The sequence below is a fragment of the Entelurus aequoreus genome, linkage group LG26, assembly GCF_033978785.1.
Source record: "Entelurus aequoreus isolate RoL-2023_Sb linkage group LG26, RoL_Eaeq_v1.1, whole genome shotgun sequence".
NCBI classification, from domain to species: Eukaryota; Metazoa; Chordata; class Actinopteri; order Syngnathiformes; family Syngnathidae; genus Entelurus; species Entelurus aequoreus.
In genome coordinates, this window is record NC_084756.1 from 35,580,212 (window position 1) to 35,603,166 (window position 22,955).

Genomic DNA, 22,955 nt, shown 5'->3' on the forward strand with positions numbered 1-22,955 from the left:
TCGGCCGATAAATGCGTTAAAATGTATAATCGGAAATTATCGGTATCGTTTTTTTTTTTATCAGTATCGTTTTTTTTGTTTTTTTTATATATTTTTTTTAAAAATTAAAAACTAAGAAATCACTCGTACATAAAGCTCAAAAGTAGAGATGTCCGATAATATCGGTCTGACGATATTATCGGCCGATAAATGCGTTAAAATGTAATATCGGAAATTATCTGTATCGTTTTTTTTATTATCAGTATCGTTTTTTTTATTTTATTTTTTATTTTATTTTTTTTTAAATTAAAAACTAAGAAATCACTTGTACATAAAGCTCAAAAGTAGAGATGTCCGATAATATCGGTCTGCCGATATTATCGGCCGATAAATGCGTCAAAATGTAATATCGGAAATTATCGGTATCGGTTTTTTTATTATCAGTATCGTTTTTTTTTAATTTTGTTTTTTTTTATTAAATCCACATAAAAAACACAAGATACACTTACAATTAGTGCACCAACCCAAAAAACCTCCCTCCCCCCATTTACACTCACACACAAAAGGGTTGTTTCTTTCTGTTATCAATATTCTGGTTCCTACATTATATATCAATATATATCAATACAGTCTGCAAGGGATACAGTCCGTAAGCACACATGATTGTGCGGGCTTCTGGTCCACTAATAATACTAACCTTTAACAGTTAATTTGACAAATTTTCATTAATTACTAGTTTCTATGTAACTGTTTTTATATTGTTTTACTTTCTTCTTTATTCAAGAAAATGTTTTTAATTTATTTATCTTATTCTATTTTATTCATTTTTAAAAAAAAGTACCTTATCTTCACCATACCTGGTTGTCTAAATTAGGCATAATAATGTGTTAATTCCACGACTGTATATATCGGTTGATATCGGTATCGGTTGATATCGGTATCGGTAATTAAAGAGTTGGACAATATCGGCATATCGGATATCGGCAAAAAGCCATTATCGGACATCCCTACTCAAAAGTGAAGTGAATTATATTTATATAGCGCTTTTCTCTAGTGACTCAAAGCGCTTTTACTTGGTGAAACCCAATATCTAAGTGACATTTAAACCAGTGTGGGTGGCACTGGGAGCAGGCGGGTAAAGTGTCTTGCCCAAGGACACAACGGCAGTGACTAGGATGGGAGCGGGGATGGAACCTGGAACCCTCTAGCTGCTGGCACGGCCACTCTACCAACCAAGCTATACCGCCCTGGTATAGCTAAATTATTCTCTGCATTTGACCCACTACCCTTGATCGCCCCCTGGGAGGTGAGGGGGGCAGTGAGCAGCAGCGGTGGCTGCGCCCGGGAATAATTTTTGGTGATAAACGCGCAGTGCATCTAGAAAGTATTCACAGCGCTTCACTTTTCTCACATTGTTACGTTACAGCCTTATTACAAAGTGGAATCATTTCCTTTTTGTCCTCAAAATTCTACACACAATACACAATTTTTTTTGCAAATGTACCGGATTTTTCGGAGTATAAGTCGCTCCGGAGTATAAGTCGCACCGGCCGAAAAAATCTGATACGTCTAGTCTCTTACGTGAATGAGCTAAATAATATTATTTTAAATTTTACGGTAATGTGTTAATCATTTCACACATAAGTCGCTCCTGAGTATAAGTCGCACCCCCGGCCAAACTATGAAAAAAAACTGCGACTTATAGCCCGAAAAATACGGTACCCAGAACTAGGGATGTCCGATAACGGCTTTTTGCCGATATCCGATATTCCGATTTTGTCCAACTCTTTAATTACCGATACCGATATCAACCGATATATGCAGTCGTGGAATCAACACATTATTATGCCTAATTTGGACAACCAGGTATGGTGAAGATAAGGTACTTTTCAAAAAAATTTGTAAAATAAGATAAATAAATTAAAAACATTTTCTTGAATAAAAAAGAAAGTAAAACAATATAAAAACAGTTACATAGAAACTAGTAATTAATGAAAATGTGTAAAATTAACTGTTAAAGGTTAGTACTATTAGTGGACCAGCAGCACGCACAATCATGTGTGCTTACGGACTGTATCCCTTGCAGACTGTATTGATATATATTGATATATAATGTAGGAAGCAGAATATTAATAACAGAAAGAAACAACCCTTTTGTGTGAATGAGTGTAAATGGGGGAAGGAGGTTTTTTGGTTTGGTTTGATTTAATTTAATTAAAAAAAATTAAAATTAAAAAATTAAAAAAAACGATACCGATAATAAAAAAAACGATACCGATAATTTCTGATATTACATTTTAACGCATATATCATCTCTACCCAGAACCCCTTGCAGCACTAACTCTTCCGGGACCCTACAATATACACCCCCTGCTACTTTCTACCCCACCCGCCCAACCCTGCCCACCTCAACCTCCTCATGCTCTCTCAGGGAGAGCACGTCCCAAATTCCACGCTGCTGCTTTGAGGCATGTTAAAAAAAATGACTTCATAAATAAATATGGCATTTTCTTCCATAACTTGAGTTGATTTATTTTGGAAAACCTTGTTACATTGTTTAATGCATCCAGCGGGGGCATCACAACAAAATTAGGCATAATAATGTGTTCATTCCACGACTGTATATATCGGTATCGGTTGATATCGGAATCGGTAATTAAGAATTGGACAATATCGGATATCGGCAAAAAAAAGCCATTATCGAACATCTCTAGTTAGAACTGTACGCTACTTTGTATTAAAAATGGCAACAGCGGAGGATGAATGCCCCACAACAAGACGATAGAGAAAATGAAGAAACTTATCGACTAGAGTGCAGGCTAAAATGGCGGATGTGTGCTAATTTTGGGCACTTATGTAGATAGGTAAGAAAAGTTGTTTTTGCATGATAGGTTGAAACAAAACACTAGATAATGTCTCCTAATAGGTGCCATTTAGGGGTCCTTATACACCATAATAATATCCGTATGTTGAAGCACAGTACGTCTGACTACTGTAGCCCTAATTCATCGACGATCCATCAAGCGGTGTGGCTTCGTGGCTTACCAAAGTCGTACTAAAACATTTTGACAGATTTCTGAGCGCCGTGTGTAATGTTCTATATTCTCAATGTTTTTGAAAATGCTGTTTCTCTGTAAAGGTAACTGCCAATTTAACTTTTAATAATGTAAATACCTCAAAAATTTATGTTTAGCTTCGCTGGCTTCAATTAGGGCTGGGCGATACGGCCTTTTTTTAATATCTCGAAATTTTTAGGCCACGTCACGATACACGATATATATCTGGATATTTTGCCTTAGCCTTGAATGAACACTTGATGCATATAATCACAGCAGTATGATGATTCTATGTGCAGGGTTTCCCACACATTCATTTATTTGTGGCGGCCCGCCACGAAAGAATTACGTCCGCCACAAATAAAAACATAAAAATAAAAATAAATTTTTTTTAAATTTTTTTAAAAAAAATTTAAAAAAAATTTAATTAAAAAAAATAAAATAAAAAAATAAAAAAAAAATGTTTTTTTTTTTTTTTTTTTTGTGTCCTCTCCAGCTTCTCAGGCAAATCATATAGTTGATGTAGATGCCCATATAGGCTGTTCAGATTTAGAAGTGTAGGATACTTTATTTAGGACTTCATTAAATGTATTTATATTAGAAACACAACATGTGTATATAACAAAGGGTGCAAAGTCTGCAGGCAGTAGGAAACACATGGTTAAGTGTAGGGAGTAAAACTGATGGCAGTCTAAAGTTCAAGATTTTTGGAGCTCTTTGTTCAGTGGATGAGATGTTTGATGAAGCTCTGTGTCTATCTACCACCACTACTGTTTTCTGTTTATTTGTTACTGACTGTGGCAGGACACCTCTGCCTCTGTTTCACTTTATGTTGCTGGTAAATAATATGGTTGTAGTAGGAGGCTAAAGTTAAATTATTTAGTATGCACTAATTAAAGGGGCAGAGCTTTAAGAGACATTTTAGCTTTTATATTTTATTAGATATATTTTTTGTAAGAACCACAATTAATAAATATATTTCAATGAATAACTTATTGTTCAAATCTGTACATAAAGTGTTGTAATTATATTGTAAAATGGATAGATGGACGTTTAAAACAAAACTGTTATTAATTAGTAAGTATACATTTTTGTAGCCTTTTTAGAGAAAATCAAATCATTGTAGTAAATTATGCAAATTACTCGATGTCATGGTGACCACGCCCATAGCCACGCCCCCCACCGCCACAGGTATCTTGGCAGTTTATGGGAAACACTGATGTGTCTACATTAACATTGGACAATATCGGAATATCGGCAAAAAAGCCATTATCGGACACCTCAAGGTATTGTGTGTAGAGTTTTGAGGACAACAATTCATTTATTCTATACTGGAATAAAGCTGTAACATAACATGTGGAAAAAGTGAAGCGCTGTGAATACTTTCCGGATACAACGTCAATTTAGAAAACCCAAGACGCATCCCAGCCAAAACAAAAGGGACACCCTAGTGGTGTACCGTGGGCACAAATGGGAGTTTTCACAGAGGACGACAGGAAAAAAAAAAAAAGAAAGACACACCAGAAGTCAAAACATGGACAAACCTACCTGTAGAAGGCGGGGGGGTGGGGGAAGAGGGGCATGTGGGAGGGGAACTGGCGCCAGAGCCTAAAAAAAAAAAACACAAAACATGACATCGTGACTCAAGTCTGAATGTTGTTACACTCACTGACCATCGGTGGCAGGAGTGAGCTGAAACTGGATTTACCTCCAATGTTACGGAGCTAAATTACAGCCAAACGTTTTGTACTTGGTTGTTTTTTTATTGGCGAATGTAGCTCCATACAAAAAATGTAGCTCCATACAAAAAATGTAGCTCCATACAAAAAAACAACGGCGAGCAAAACATTAACCATGATCACGGCTACCTACCAGAGTTGTTATTGTTGCGAACAGAGACGTCGTCTTCATTCTCGTAAGTGGACTGCCTGCACTTCTGCAAAGACAAGCAGACTTGTGTACCGCCACTTTCACTGGGAGGTGGTCGCTTCAACAGATTGACTTTTTAATGGCAGGAATCATGCATACCTTCCTCGCCAGAATCTTCCTCCTCTTCTTCTCCTCCTCTGAGCCGTGATGAGACTGAGCTCTGGTCAGCCTCCTGTGCTGGTGGAGCTTCAAGCAAAATGTACAAAAACATTCACATGAACCAAATGTGAATGTACAAGACCTAAAAACCAGTGAAATTGAGGTCTGCAAATGATGTGTTGTTGTTGTTGTTGAGTGTCGGTGCTGTCTAGAGCTCGGCAGAGTAACCGTGTAATACTCTTCCATATATCAGTAGGTGGCAGCCGGTAGCTAATTGCTTTGTAGCCGGAGGCAGGGTGCAGGTAAAAAGGTGTCTAATGCTTTAACCAAAAATAAACAAAGTGAGTAAGTGCCCCTAAGAAAAGGCATTGAAGCTTAGGGAAGGCTATGCAGAACAAAACTAAAACTGAACTGGCTATTGACGGAAGTGGATAATTACATATATCCATATTTAATAGTTCTTTTGTATCTCCTATAGTCATATTTCAATCAGCTAATGTTTCGTCTGGTACAAAGTGCTTGCATTACGAGTGTCCTTGCTGAAAGAGTCAGAGCGTTGAATATTCTCTCTGCTTGAGATTCCCATAACATTCTTGAGATAAGGGGCACAAAGCGGTGCTGGGCTAGCAGACAACAGGTGGGGAGGAGGGACGGATTGAAGAACACGGCACTTCCGTGGGTTTGGAGGAGAGATCGATCTTGGCTGGGCGAGGGAACGCTTGTGTACTGGATTGGTCTCACGTTTGTTTTCAAAGCTTTGAGAATAAACCACAAAATACCAACTACTGCCTGGTGATCAATTTAAACTTCAGCTTATGTGCCATAAAAAGAACTCGGGAGTGACCAGAAACTTAAATAATCAAATGTAAACAAACAATCAAATGCAGATACTTTTTCTTATGCCTTCTGATCTCTCTCTCTCTCTCTTTCTCTCTCTCTCTCTATGTCCACTACTTGATGTCCATATCCTACTCCCCCCCCCTCCACACCCTTGATTGTAAATAATGTAAATAATTCATTGTGATTATCTTGTGTGATGACTATTATGATGATAGTATATATGATAGTATATATCTGTATCATGAATCAATTTAAGTGGACCCAGACTTAAACAAGTTGAAAAACTTATTCGGGTGTTACCATTTAGTGGTCAATTGTACGGAATATGTACTTCACTGTGCAACCTACTAATAAAAGTCTCAATCAATCAAATTCCCTGGAGGAACATCTGGTCGAACGCAACAATTCAAAGTAAACAAAAACAATACGCTGGACGACAGCAAAGACTTACTGTGGAGCAAAGATGGCGTCCACAATGTACATCCGAACATGACAATCGACAATGTCCCCACGAAGAAGGATAAAAACAAAGTAGATGCGGGAAATATCGCTCAAAGGAAGACATGAAACTGCTACAGAAAAATACCAAAAAAAGAGAAAAAGCCACCAAAATAGAAGTGCAGGACAAGAAGTAAAACACTACACACAGGAAAACACCAAAAAACTCAAAATAAGTCAGGGTGTGATGTGACAGGTGGTGACAGTACACCTACTTTGAGACAAGAGCTATAGTGATGCATGCTTGGTTTTGCTTTAAAGCAGGGGTCCCCAAACTTTTTGACTCCGGGGCCGCATTGGGGTAAAACAATTTGGCTGGGGGCCGCACTAATATATATATATATATATATATATATATATACATATACATATATATATACATATACATATACATATATATATATATATATATATATATATATATATATATATATATATATATATATATATATATATATATATATATATATATATATATATATATATATATATATATATATATATATATATATATATATATTCCTCGCGCACTAATTGACTTAAAGAGCACACTAGCTGCATGTCACGTTATCGATGGTAAAATGCATTTTTAGACAATATGATTTGCCTGAATGGCTAGGAGACGGTAGAAAATGGACTGGTAAGGACAAATTTAACAAAAAAATTATCATACGAAAGAAAATATATATTTTTTTTCGTATGATTATTTTTTTGTTAAATACATACATCCACACACACATACATATATATACATATACATATATATATACATATATATATATATATATACATATATATATATATATACATATACATATATACATATACATATATATATACATATATATACATACATATATATATACATATATACATATATATATATATATACATATACATATACATATACATATATACATATATATATATATATACATATACATATACATATATACATATATATATATATACATACATACATACATACATACATACACATACATATATATATATATATATATATATATATATATATATATATATATATATATATATATATATATATATATATATATATATATATATATATATATATATATATATATATATACTACCGTTCAAAAGTTTGGGGTCACATTGAAATGTCCTTATTTTTGAAGGAAAAGCACTGCACTTTTCAATGAAGATAACTTTAAACTAGTCTTAACTTTAAAGAAATACACTCTATACATTGCTAATGTGGTAAATGACTATTCTAGCTGCAAATGTCTGCTTTTTGGTGCAATATCTACATAGGTGTATATAGGCCCATTTCCAGCAACTATCACTCCAGTGTTCTAATGGTACAATGTGTTTGCTCATTGGCTCAGAAGGCTAATTGATGATTAGAAAACCCTTGTGCAATCATGTTCACACATCTGAAAACAGTTTAGCTCGTTACAGAAGCTACAAAACTGACCTTCCTTTCAGCAGATTGAGTTTCTGGAGCATCACATTTGTGGGGTCAATTAAACGCTCAAAATGGCCAGAAAAAGAGAACTTTCATCTGAAACTCGACAGTCTATTCTTGTTCTTAGAAATGAAGGCTATTCCACTAAATTGTTTGGGTGACCCCAAACTTTTGAATGGTAGTGTATGTATGTATTTAACAAAAAAATAATCATACGGAAAAAAATATATATTTTTTTTCAACTTGGGACTTCCCGCGGGCCGGATTTTGGACGCTGGGGGGCCGTATCCGGCCCGCGGGCCGTAGTTTGGGGACCCCTGCTTTAAAGTCATATCCAACAATTGCGACAACAACTTTTTACTGTCAACTGAGTTTTGTTTTTTAATGATTTCTGCTGGTGGTGGTGGTGTGCCTCCGCATTTTTTCAACGATAAAAATGTGCCTTGGCTCAAAAAAGGTTGAAAAACACTGCCTTAGGAGACCGGATGAAAATGAGCTATTGTGCCAACGCCGGCATATTTACATCGTTGCTCTATGTTGATGAATATGTAGTCTCCTAGTTCAAAATACATAAATAAATTCAGCGCAAGGTATTTGGATCTTAGTAAATCAGGCCCCAAGTACGCGTCACAAAGATCAACTGAGTCAATTTATACTGAGAATAGGAAAAATACATCTCAGAATAACTTGCACATGGACGTCAGGAAGGTGAAAAGGCTGTGAGAAAGTGACGATGCTTGTCCAGGAGGTCAGTGTTTGGATCTAATAAGGCCGAACAGGTCATGTGATCCACTCACCACTCTCTGCTCCCCCTGCAGACGCTTCTCTAAACGATCTTTGGCCGTCTTCAGAGCATCCTTCAGCCTGCTGGGGACCTGGAGAGACATCATGCACACGTTTAGTCTAGCCAGGCTCACGTACAGTACAGTACAGTACAGTACGTGCACCTAATGAGAGACAGAGAGCTGCTCACTTTGATCTGGACTTTATCGGAGTGTTGCAACTGGACGTGACAGAACAGCCTGGAGAAATAAGACCACAAACATGACACATACTGCACATTAGACCTATTTCTTCATGTACACACACATGTTGCATGAGATCTGTTATACTGTATACCAGGAGTGCTTACAAATTCATCTTCAATATGCTTCATATTTGCTGCCATCTTGCGGACAACGCGAGTAAATCAGATCAATGACCCTCAAAAGTAATTTGAAATTTTTTTTTTTTAAATTAAATTAAATTTAAAAAAAATGTTTTTTTTAAATAAATAAAAAAATAAAAAAATAAAAAATAAAAATAATTTAAAAAAAAAAAAAAAAAAAAGGAATTTGACATGATACCTAAGCATTTAGTTAATATGACACAATCCAAAACAACCTTCCCTAGTCATAGTGCAAAAAACAAACAAAAAACAAAAAATTCAACACACAAGGTCATAAATAACAACCTGCTCACTGAACATTGTGGATATTATGAAAAACGTACAAACACCATTGAAAATTAAAAATGACACCCATTTAAATCCATTATAGTGCATGATGGTAAGTAAACAAGGTAGGGGCCAAACGTTCACATACTCTTAATATCTAATTATATTATTTATACATTCATCATAATAATATATACCTATTTTTTTTTCCCCGCCCAATGCTGCCCTAAGTCAAAAGTAGGGATGTCCGATTATGGCTTTTTGCCGATATCCGATATTGTCCAACTCTTTAATTACCGATACCGATATCAACCGATATATACAGTCGTGGAATTAACACATTATTATGCCTAATTTGGACAACCAGGTATGGTGAAGATAAGGTACTTTTTAAATAAAATAACTAAATTAAAAACATTTTCTTGAATAAAAAAGAAAGTAAAACAATATAAAAACAGTTACATAGAAACTAGTAATTAATGAAAATGAGTAAAATTAAGTGTTAAAGGTTAGTATTATTAGTGGAGCAGCAGCACGCACAATCATGTGTGCTTACGGACTGTATCCCTTGCAGACTGTATTGATATATATTGATATATAATGTAGGAAGCAGAATATTGCTAACAGAAAGAAATGGGGGGAGGGAGGTTTTTTGGGTTGGTGCACTAATTGTAAGTGTATCTTGTGTTTTTTATGTTGATTTAATAAAAATAAAAAATAAAAAAACCAACAACGATACAGATAATTAAAAAAACGATACCGATAATTTCCGATATTGCATTTTAACGCATTTATCGGCCGATAATATCGGCAGGCCGATATTATTGGACATCCCTAGTCAAAAGGTTTGGACACCCTTGCTATATACCAACTTTTCATTACCAACGACGACGGCTGCTGCTTTGCCAAAAAAGAAAGAGGAGTTATGTTATGTAATTTACAACAGTGGTCCCGAATGGTACCGGTCCGTGGTTCGATTGGTACCGGGCCGCACAAGAAAATAAAAAAATAAAAAATACATTTTTATTTTTTTATTTTATTAAATCAACATAAAAAACACAATATATACATTATATATCAATATAGATCAATAAAGTCTGCAGGGATACAGTCCGTAAGCGCACATGATTGTATTTCTTTATGACCAAAAAAATAAAAAATATAATAATAATAAAAATAACCCAGGTGAGGTGCTACTTGGTGAAAACCAGACGACCACTGCTGTGACATACACACAAAACTGGCACGTGTTACCTGTGTGTAATGTGACACATGAATTAACAATAAAATCATACACGACGTTGATGTTATTGTTAAAAAAAAATTAAAAAGGGACAAAACTCACGGTGTCTGGATGAGCTGTGACACTGTGGGCATTCCTGACTTACACGCCTCTGTGGACAGGATGGACTGCAGCACTGACACTACACAGACAAACACACACCTTAGAGGGCAGATGTAAAGAAAGTGTACACAAAAAGTGTGTGTGTGTGTGTGTGTGTGTGTGTGTGTGTGTGTGTGTGTGTGTGTGTGTGTGTGTGTGTGTGTGTGTGTGTATTTCTACCCTTCTTGAGACATGAAGAAGGAAAAGTAGCTTCCATATGAGGAGGTGTGAACAAGTGATGACATAAATCATGGTCCCAATAAGATTGCATCTAATAGACAATGTCTCATTAGCACCCCTGCTGGTGAAATATGTCAAAATTAGGGTGGTCCCAAAAAGGTAGGCATTTTTCAAATTGACTGAGTGTCGCTTTTAAAAGTGCTCCCCTTCTGGTCAACATATGGAATAACAAGTGTGTGTAAAAGTGTGTGTAAAAATTTGAAGTGCTCCCCCTCTGGCCAACATATATAATAAGTGTGTGTAAGGAATTGAAATGCGCCCCCTTTGGCCAAAATTAATTAAAAAAATAAATAAATGAAAATGTATATAGAGACATACTGTAATAACTTGAAGTAAATAATGAAGATTAAAAAACAATTACACACATAAAAATGAAAATAATTAACTAAAAGCTTACCTTTTTTATATTTGCATAGTATGTATAAATCATTAATGTTGTAAATACAAATATTTATATATCTAGAAAGGGTGGTCCTAAAGAGGTGGGCATTTTTCAAATTGCCTGTGTGTCGGTTTTAAAAGTGCGCCCCTTCTAGTCAACATATGAAATAACAAGTGTGTGTAAAAATTTTAAGTGCTCCCCCTCTGGCCAACATATATAATAACAAGTGTGTGTAAGAAATTGAAATGCGCCCCCTTTGGCCAAAATTAATTAAAAAAATAAATAAATGAAAATGTATATAGAGACATACTGTAATAACTTGAAGTAAATAATGAAGATTAAAAAACAATTACACACATAAAAATGAAAATAATTAACTAAAAGCTTACCTTTTTTATATTTGCATAGTATGTATAAATCATTAATGTTGTAAATACAAATATTTATATATCTAGAAAGGGTGGTCCTAAAGAGGTGGGCATTTTTCAAATTGCCTGTGTGTCGGTTTTATAAGTGCGCCCCTTCTAGTCAACATATGAAATAACAAGTGTGTGTAAAAATTTTAAGTGCTCCCCCTCTGGCCAACATATATAATAACAAGTGTGTGTAAGAAATTGAAATGCACCCCCTTTGGCCAAAATTAATTTAAAAAAAATAAAAATGAATATGTATATAGAGACATATTGTAATAACGAAGTAAATAATGAAGATTAAAAAACTATTACACACAAAAAATAAAAATAATTAACTAAAAGCTTACCTTTTTTATATTTGCATAGTATGTATATATTATTAATGTTGTAAATACAAATATTATATATCTAGAAAGGGTGGTCCTAAAGAGGTAGGCATTTTTCAAATTGGCTGTGTGTCGGTTTTAAAAGTGCTTCCCCTCTGGGTAACATATGAAATAACAAGTGTGTGTAAAAGTGTGAGTAAAAATTTGAAGTGTTCCCCCTCGGGCCAACATATATAATAACAAGTGTGTGTAAGAAGTTGAAATGCACCCCCTTTGGCCAAAATTAATTTAAAAAATTAAAAAATTAAATATGTATATAGAGACATACTGTAATAACTTGAAGTAAATAATGAAGATTAAAAAACAATTACACACATAAAAATAAAAATAATTAACTAAAAGCTTACCTTTTTTATATTTGCATAGTATGTATATATTATTAATGTTGTAAATACAAATATTTATATATCTAGAAAGGGTGGTCCTAACGAGGTGGGCATTTTTCAAATTGGCTGTGTGTTGGTTTTGAAAGTGCTCCCCTTCTGGTCAACATACGAAATAACAAGTATGTGTAAAACAAGTGTGTGTTAAAATTTTAAGTGTTGCCCCTCTAGACTTAATGTTGTAAATACAAATCTTTATATATCTAGAAAGCGTGGTCCTAAAGAGGTGGGCATTTTTCAAATTGGCTGTGTGTCGGTTTTAAAAGTGCTCCCCCTCTGGGTAACATATGAAATAACAAGTGTGTGTAAAAGTGTGAGTAAAAATTTGAAGTGCTCCCCCTCGGGCCAACATATATAATAACAAGTGTGTGTAAGAAATTGAAATGCACCCCCTTTGGCCAAAATTAATAAAAACATTTAAAAAAAAATGTAATATGTATATAGAGACATACTGTAATAACTTGAAGTAAATAATGAAGACTAAAAAACTATTACACACATAAAAATAATTAACTAAAAGCTTACCTTTTTTTATATTTGCATAGCATGTATATATTATTAATGTTGTAAATACAAATATTATATATCTAGAAAGGGTGGTCCTAAAGAGGTAGGCATTTTTCAAATTGGCTGTATGTCGGTTTTAAAAGTGCTCCCCTTCTGGTCAACATATGAAATAACAAGTGTGTGTTAAAATTTGAAGTGCTCCCCCTCTAGACTTAATGTTGTAAATACAAATATTTATATATCTAGAAAGGGGGGTCCTAAAGAGGTGGGCATTTTTCAAATTGGCTGTGTGTCGGTTTTAAAAGTGCTCCCCCTCTGGTCAACATACGAAATAACAAGTGTGTGTAAAACAAGTGTGTTAAAATTTGAAGTGCTCCCCCTCTAGACTTAATGTTGTAAATACAAATCTTTATATATCTAGAAAGGGTGGTCCTAAAGAGGTGGGCATTTTCCCAAGGTCTCAAGAAGGTAACAAATACAAGAATGTGTGTGTACTGACCCACAGCAGTGTAGGGGTTGGTAGGATAGTGGTCCACTGGAACGCTGGCAGGGGGTCGTCCATAAGTTATCTCGTAGAGTAAGTGACCAAAGCAAAAGACGTCGATGCTTTCTGTGGTCTGCATGCACACAAACACACCATAGTTAACAACTAACCGCTTATAGAAAAAAGTAGGGATGTCCGATAATGGCTTTTTGCCGATATCCGATATTCCGATATTGTCCAACTCTTTAATTACCGATACCGATATCAACCGATATATGCAGTCGTGGAATTAACACATTATTATGCTTAATTTGGACAACCAGGTATGGTGAAGATAAGGTCCTTTTTAAAAAAATTAGTAAAATAAGATAAATAAATTAAAAACATTTTCTTGAATAAAAAAGAAAGTAAAACAATATAAAAACAGTTACATAGAAACTAGTAATGAATGAAAATGAGTAAAATTAACTGTTAAAGGTTAGTACTATTAGTGGAGCAGCAGCACGCACAATCATGTGTGCTTACGGACTGTATCCCTTGCAGACTGTATTGATATATATTGATATATAATGTAGGAAGCAGAATATTAATAACAGAAAGAAACAACCCTTTTGTGTGAATGAGTGTGAATGGGGGAGGGAGGTTTTTTGGGTTGGTGCACTAATTGTAAGTGTATCTTGTGTTTTTTATGTTGATTTAATTAATAAAAAAAAGAAAAAAAAGAAAAGAAAAAGATACCGATAATTAAAAAACCGACACCGATAATTTCCGATATTACATTTTAACGCATATATCGGACGGACATCTCTAGAAAAAAGGCAAATTGAATATTGTACTCGTATTTAAGCAAAGCATGGTTCTGCTGGCTTACAGTACAGGAAGATGTCATTTCAGTTATTAAATATGGTCGGGGAAGCGGTAACTGTGCTGTTGAGACGTACGTTGATTTTCCTGAAGTGGGTGAAGGCAGGTCGCAGGACAGAGGGAACTCCCAGCATGCCGTTCTCCACGTCAGTCAGTCGACACGTGCCCTGGTCCACCGTCACGTTTGAGGCGTGCAGGTGGCCGTAAAATAAGCCGCCGTCGTGGAGGAGTCGCAGGGCCTGAAAAGTGCCATTTAGTACTGATGTGTGTGTGTGTGTGTTTGTGTGTGTGTTTGTGTGTGTGTGTGCATACCTCCAGTATCTGGCGGCCATACAGTTTGATGTGTGCTAGTTCAAGACCCTGACTCTTCTTGGGGTTGCCGTACTTCTTCAAGTAGGTCTCTCTGGGCTTCACCTGACACACAAACATGAACTTGGTCTGGTTTGCTCTCTGATGCCACGACCCTCTGTGAAAGATGTCTCTAGCTCCATCAGGTTGGATGGGAAGTGTTGGTTTTCATGCAAGGATGTCTCTGTACATTGCTGCATTCATCTTAGTCTAGTCGGGGAGGTGACCAAGAACCCGATGGTCACTCTGTCAGAGATACACACTGCAAAAAGTGAAATCTAAGTAAGATGAAATATCTCAAATAAGGGTGATATTTGCTTATTTTCTGTCTGATAAGATAATTCTTCTCACTAAACAGATTTTATGTTGGAGTGTTTTACTTGTTTTAAGTGTTTTGGTCCTCCTAAATCAGGGGTGTCCAAAGTGCGGTCCTGCGCAGCTAATAGTTTACCAGCACCGCCACACGTTCTGTAAATGCTATTGCAAAAATAAAAATAAAAACATTAAAAAAAGTGGATTGAGGTGAAATCTAACCAGAAAAAGTTGCAATGTTGACACAAAGCTGCCATGCAGGCTGTTTTTTTTCTTCTTTTTCTGCCATTTCTTAAAAAAAAAAGAAAAAAAAGAACTCAATGTTACAATGAATTATTGACCTATTCAAGGCTCCAATTATTTCAAATATTTCACTTTAAAATGTTTCATGTGGAAAATATTGTGTGGTTGCCATACAAAAACATCAATGTTTTCTTTGACAAAAAGAGCATAAAACAAACAAAATAATAGTTCAAACGTAAAATGGACAGATATGTCTGAAGTTGATCTCGTAACTTAAGTGTTGAAAGTTAAAAAACAAACTAATAAAAATGTATCACTTTATGATACAAACCTTTTGGATCCCGAATATATTTAATGGGATTTTATTTGTTTTTTCACTGTGATTACTCAAAAATAATAATGAATGGTGTCCTGCATTATTGATCTTTTTAAGGCTCTAATTACTTCACATCAAACATTGCTTTTTAAATGTTTTGGGCAGTGGGGGAAATACTGCATATTTCACTTTTATTATAAAAAACAAAGTTGTCTTTGACAGAAAAGGCATAAAACCTTTATTTTATTTTTTTTAACTTTATTTCAACCTGAAGTTGATATACTGTAGAGATTTACTGTAAGCGTTAAAAATAAATATATATATAATAATTCGACTTGTTTTTTTTTTTACATTTTAATGACTTAGACCCTTTATGGTCCCTGGGAGCCCTAAAGGTAAAAAAAAACAAAATCCATATATTTTGTTATGGTTTGAAAATGAAAAATATCAAAATGGCCCCCGCATGCTTTAATTTTTCCTGTGTGCGGCCCTCAGTGGAAAAAGTTTGGACACCCCTGTCCTAAATGATGTCAGTAAGATATTACAGCTTGTTGCTGAGATTTGATGAGCTATATTGAGTAAAACATGCTTGAAACTAGAATATCAACTGTTGCAAAGCTGTGTCATCAACACTCACAAGTAGAAAAGTACTTTTTTAAAGTCATCATTTCTTATTTCAAGCATGAACAAAAAAAATCATGACTTTGACACAATTGTGTCTCATAATTAAAACAGATGACAGCCAAATGGACTTTGCTGTTTTATTTTCAATGAAACAATAGAAAACAGGTACTCATATAGTAGTACAGTTGGGACAGTACAGTAAACTGACAGTTAATATTTAAACATTTAACATTTCTAACAATTTTGAACAGAAATAGTTCATGCACATTCAGGTAAATTCTTCACAATTACAATTAAAACATTTTTGGCCGGGGGCTGGGCTGTATATATGCGCACTAATTGACTGAAAGAGCACGCACTTGGCGCAATGATGTCATGTTATCCATGGAAAAATGCATTTTTAGACCATATGATTTGCCTGAGCGGCTAGGAGACCCCGAGAGTAACAAGCGCTTGCCTTGTTGCCTTTCCATTAAGAACAATAAACTAGTTTTTAGTATAAGTTTGCTGGTTTCAAGAAATGTAATGCCGAGAGCGTATCATTATGTCAAGATAATGGCACTAGCATTTACTTCATTTAAGAATATTTTTCAACATATTGAGCAAAAAGGTACCATATATGTTTTTTCTACCAAGAAAAGTGCACTTGTTATTAGTGAGAATATACTTATTTTAAGCTATTTTTGGGTTCATTGAGGTTAGCTAATTAGGGCCCGCACGGCCCATTGTCAAAGGAATCCTAAAGGGAGTCCTTTTGCATTGGGACAAAAGGACCTATTGTTATTGTAAGGTTTATTATTATTATTCCGCAGCTTTGCGCACTACTTTGCCCCCCTTAACATGCTTCAAAACTCACCAAATTTTACACACACATCAAAAAACGCGTACACAACACTTTAGTCAAAAACCAAACCCCAAAAATCAAAATTGCGCTCTAGCGCCTCCTAGGAAAAAACAAAAACAAACTGCCTGTAACTCCCACTACAAGGTCGTAGAGACATGAAACAAAAACCTCTATGTAGGTCTGACTTAGACCTACATTTCATAATTTGACATCCTCGGGCAAAAACCAACAGGAAGTTGGCAATTTCCCCTTCAAGACAAAAATGTACTAAAAACACTCATTTTTGCCTCTTTGAGCTGTAATTTGACCCCCTTAAAATACTTCAAAACTCACCAAATTTTCACACACATCAGGACTGGTAGAAATTGCGATCTAATAAAAAAAAACGAACCCCAAAACTCAAAATTGCGCTCTATAAAACAGAGACAAAACTGCTCCTCAGAGGAAAACACAGACAAAACTGCTTGCAACTTCCGGTAGGAACGTCTTAGGGACATGAAACAAAAACCTCTATGTAGGTCTCACTTAGACCTACATTTCATAGATTGACATCCTTCAGCAAAAATCAACAGGAAGTTTGCAATCTCCCCTTCAAAACTAAATGTTTGTAAAAGAACGGTCACCAAACATCAAACATTATCTCCTCTGAGCGCGTTTGTTGTTTCGGCTTCAAACTACTACAGGAGAGAGATTGAACCCTTCTGATTGACGGACACTCAAAGAGTTTGGATAAGTGCTACGGTTTTGATTTTACGAGCCTTCATAGAACCACTGTACCACTGCGCTGATGTCAACAAAAGTATTGGGACACTTAGGACTAACAGTAGACAAAAGTTTTTGGACACTTAGGACTAGCACCTGCCAAATATGCGGGCCCGACCAACGCTGCTTGCAGCTTTAATTTGACTTGTTTTGGAAAGTCTTGACAAGCCAAATTTTCTTGTTCTATTGGCAGATCATTTTGCTTAGTTCAAATAAAATACCCCTCATTTTTGAATTTTTTTTTCTTGTTTTTGAACACTGACTTTTTGCAGTGCAGTGTTCCTCTGTGGAGAGAGGAGAACCTTCCAGAAGGACAACCACCTCTGCAGCAATCTGGTATCACGGCCAGACGGAAGCCATTTCTTCGTAAAAAGTTTGCCAAAATGCACCTGAAGGACTCTCAGACCATGAGAAACCAAATTCTCTGGTCTGATGAGACAAAGATTGAAGACTTTGGCGTGAATGCCAGGAGGAGACTAAGCAGCGCTCATCACCAGGCCAGTACCATCCCTACAGTCAAGCATGGTGGTGGCAGCATCATGGTGTGGGGGTGCTTTTCAGTGGCAGGAACTGGGAGATTAGTCAGGGTGGAGGGAATGTAAAGAGACATCATGGATGAAAACCAACGCTTTCCATCCAACCTGATGGAGCTTGAGAGGTGCTGCAAAGAGGAATGGGCCAAACTGCCCAAAGATAGGTGTGCCAAGCGTGTGGTATCGTATTCAAAATGACTTGAGGCTATAATTGCTGCCAAAGGTGCAGCCACAAAGTATTGATCAAAGGCTGTCAATACTTATTTTTAGAATTTTGAGGACCAAAATAAATGTATCCCACTTTGGAATATGGCCGTAACATAAAATGTGGAAAAAGTAAAGCTCTGGATGCAGTCTACAAAGATTTTGAACGTGCCACCAGCCTACCTTACAGATGTGGTCTCTGAGCGAGCCGGCCTCGCTGAAAGGCCTGATGAGAAGTGCTGAAGACTCACTGGTGCTGGAGAACAACAGCGGGTACATGTATGGACTCTAGGAAGCGGGGAGGCGAGACAAAAAAAAACCTCACTTTAAAATTATAAGTCGATCAGATATTTATTTTATATTAAAAAAAAAAGTGTAATGTATGATAATATATTATTTATTGCATTATTAGGAAACACGAATAACAACTAATAGTTTTTATTATTACAGATTATAACTACTTTCAAACCTAAATTCATACCAATTTAACTGACATTACATTAACATTATTATTACAGATTCATTGATAAGTACTCTCCCTTTCTAAATTCATACACATTTAATTAAATTAATCAATAACATTTAATATTTCTTACATTATTAAATAATATTAAAGTTGAATATATATGCAATTGCATGCAGTACAAGTATTTTTTCAGTCAAAACAGAAAGAAAGAAAACATTTAGTAAAAAAAAGATAATGTACTCGACTTTTGCGGGCCATATCTGCCCCCTGGCCTTGAGTTTGACACATATATTTATGTGAATAATGCTGTATAATAGACTGTATTTATATTATTCACATGTGAATAATGCTGTATAATAGACTGTATTTATATTATTCACATGTGAATAATACAGTATAATAGACTGTATTTATATTATTCACATGTGAATAATGCTGTATAATACTGTATTTATATTATTCACATGTGCATAATGCTGTATAATAGACTGTATTTATATTATTCACATGTGCATAATGCTGTATAATAGACTATTTATATTATTCACATGTGAATAATGCTGTATAATAGACTGTATTCATATTATTCACATGTGAATAATGCTGTATAATAGACTGTATATATATTATTCACATGTGAATAATGCTGTATAATAGACTGTATTTATATTATTCACATGTGAATAATGCTGTATAATAGACTGTATTTATATTATTCACATGTGAATAATGCTGTATAATAGACTGTATTTATATTATTCACATGTGAATAATGCGGTATAATAGACTGTATTTATATTATTCACATGTGAATAATGCTGTATAATAGACTGTATTTATATTATTCACATGTGAATAATGCTGTATAATATACTGTATTTATATTATTCACATGTGAATAATGCTGTATAATAGACTATATTATTCACATGTGAATAATGCTGTATAATAGACTATATTATTCACATGTGAATAATGCTGTATAATAGACTGTATTTACATTATTCACATGTGAATAATGCTGTATAATAGACTGTATTTATATTATTCACATGTGAATAATGCTGTATAATAGACTGTATTTATATTATTCACATGTGAATAATGCTGTATAATAGACTGTATTTATATTATTCACATGTTAATAATGCTGTATAATAGACTGTATTTATATTATTCACATGTGAATAATGCTGTATAATAGACTGTATTTATATTATTCACATGTGAATAATGCTGTATAATAGACTATATTATTCACATGTGAATAATGCTGTATAATAGACTATATTATTCACATGTGAATAATGCTGTATAATAGACTATATTATTCACATGTGAATAATGCTGTATAATAGACTGTATTTACATTATTCACATGTGAATAATACTGTATAATAGACTATATTATTCACATGTTAATAATGCTGTATAATAGACTGTATTTATGTTATTCACATGTGAATAATGCTGTATAATAGACTGTATTTATATTATTCACATGTAAAAAATACCTAAGTGTTTATTGTCTATTGTGAGCGAACTGTGGTGCTGAATTTCCCCCAGGGATAAATAAAGTACTTTCTAATCTATTTTATTTTATGTGCTTTAAACCAATAAAAGGTCTTCTTCATTACAGTGGCACCATTATTGCAAAGCGGTGCCCCATTTTTAAGATTGAATGCATATGTCGTACCTCGTTGGATTTGAAGGAAATGAACCGTGTTTAAGTATGCATGGTCTCAATGTTAAAATGTGGAGCTTAACCAGCGTTTCCTTGGGGAAAAAGTTTCAAACTTGTTCAACCGCATCAGATCAGGTCGTAACTTGTTTACAGCGATGGAGGGAATAAACTATCTTCACTTCAACATGAGGTTTGGATGTGCACGTACGGAGAGGCTGGCAAGGAGCTTCATGGCGGACTGCAGGTCTTTATCTGACAGGAACTTATCAGGACCCAGGTCCACCTACACACACACACACACACACACACACACACACACACACAGCACTTAGTTGACATGAAGTGGGTGGGTGGGAGCATCGTCTCACTGGTTGTTGACATGAAGTGGGTGGGTGGGAGCATCACTGTCTCACTGGTTGTAGCGTCTACTTACCCAGCTCAGCAGATACCTCTCTTTGGCTTGCACTTTGTTTTTGATGAGGAAATATTTCTTCCTGATCCTCCAGCCTGAAAACAGAGAAGGGACATTTTGTCCACACATTCGTTCATCTAATCTGTGTGTTGGTATCAGCAATGTCACGACGTGACGTCATGCTCGTTAAAAAAAAAAAAAAAAAAAAAATTGTGAACCGGTACTTTTCAAACAGAGTATAGTACCGTTTTTGATTCATTAGCACCGCGATACTATACTAGTACCGGTATACCGTACAACTAGAGATGTCCGATAATATCGGTCTGCCGATATTATCGGCCGATAAGCGTTAAAATGTAATATCGGAAATTATCTGTATCGTTTTTATTATTATCAGTATCGTTTTTTTTTTAAAATTAAATCCACATAGATAATATCGGTCTGCCGATATTATCGGCCGATAAATGCGTTAAAATGTAATATCGGAAATTATCGGTATCGTTTTTTTTATTATCAGTATCGTTTTTGTTTTTTTATTAAATCCACATAGATAATATCGGTCTGCCGATATTATCGGCCGATAAATGCGTTAAAATGTAATATCGGAAATTATCGGTATCGTTTTTTTTATTATCAGTATCGTTGTTTTTTTTAATTAAATCCACATAGATAATATCGGTCTGCCGATATTATCGGCCGATAAATGCGTTAAAATGTAATATCGGAAATTATCGGTATCGTTTTTTTTATTATCAGTATCGTTTTTTTTTATTAAATCCACATAGATAATATCGGTCTGCCGATATTATCGGCCGATAAATGCGTTAAAATGTAATATCGGAAATTATCGGTATCGTTTTTTTTATTATCAGTATCGGGGTTTTTTTTCAATTAAATCCACATAGATAATATCGGTCTGCCGATATCGGCCGATAAATGCGTTAAAATGTAATATCGGAAATTATCGGTATCGTTTTTTTTATTATCAGTATCGTTTTTAAAAAAAATTAAATCCACATAGATAATATCGGTCTGCCGATATTATCGGCCGATAAATGCGTTAAAATGTAATATCGGAAATTATCGGTATGGTTTTTTTTATTATCAGTATCGTTTTAAAAAAAAATTAAATCCACATAGATAATATCGGTCTGCCGATATTATCGGCCAATAAATGCGTTAAAATGTAATATCGGAAATTATCGGTATCGTTTTTTTTATTATCAGTATCGTTTTTTTTTTTTTATTAAATCCACATAAAAAACACAAGATACACTTACAATTAGTGCACCAACCCACCCCATTCACACTCATTCACACAAAAGGGTTGTTCCTTCTGTTATTAATATTCTGCTTCCTACATTATATATCAATATATATCAATACAGTCTGCAAGGGATACAGTCCGTAAGCACACATGATTGTGCGTGCTGCTGGTCCACTAATAGTACTAACCTTTAACACTTAATTTGACAAATTTTCATTCATTACTAGTTTCTATGTAACTGTTTTTATATTGTTTTACTTTCTTTTTTATTCAAGATAATGTTTTTAATTTATTTATCTTATTTTATTTGATTCATTTTTTTAAAAAGTACCTTATCTTCACCATACCTGGTTGTCCAAATTAGGCATAATAATGTGTTAATTCCACGACTGTATATATCGGTTGATATCGGTATCGGTAATTAAAGAGTTGGACAATATCGGCATATCGGATACCGGCAAAAAGCCATTATCGGACATCACTACGTACAACCCTACTTTGTTGTGAAAGACCCCTTGAAGAAAATGTTTAAAAAGATTGGAATCATACATATACTAATACATTTATAACCTACTTCGATGGACACATATTATGTCTTTAATTTTGCCCAC

The 22,955-nt window shown here is 34.7% G+C and overlaps 1 protein-coding gene across 2 annotated transcripts in view; it reads right to left on the reverse strand.

The window, feature by feature from the left end:
• Positions 1-22,955, reverse strand: part of pxk (PX domain containing serine/threonine kinase) — a 56,389-nt gene that overhangs the window by 18,451 nt on the left and 14,983 nt on the right. For both annotated transcript variants that reach the window (XM_062038165.1, XM_062038166.1), the window contains exons 6-17: positions 21,099-21,172; positions 20,874-20,948; positions 18,699-18,803; positions 14,642-14,743; positions 14,407-14,568; positions 13,481-13,598; positions 10,632-10,710; positions 8,825-8,873; positions 8,649-8,726; positions 5,064-5,150; positions 4,908-4,971; positions 4,584-4,643 (exon numbers count right to left, since the gene is read on the reverse strand). In XM_062038165.1, the coding sequence (XP_061894149.1) occupies positions 4,584-4,643; positions 4,908-4,971; positions 5,064-5,150; positions 8,649-8,726; positions 8,825-8,873; positions 10,632-10,710; positions 13,481-13,598; positions 14,407-14,568; positions 14,642-14,743; positions 18,699-18,803; positions 20,874-20,948; positions 21,099-21,172 (1,053 nt within the window). The remainder of the gene's footprint in view (positions 1-4,583; positions 4,644-4,907; positions 4,972-5,063; positions 5,151-8,648; positions 8,727-8,824; positions 8,874-10,631; positions 10,711-13,480; positions 13,599-14,406; positions 14,569-14,641; positions 14,744-18,698; positions 18,804-20,873; positions 20,949-21,098; positions 21,173-22,955) is intronic.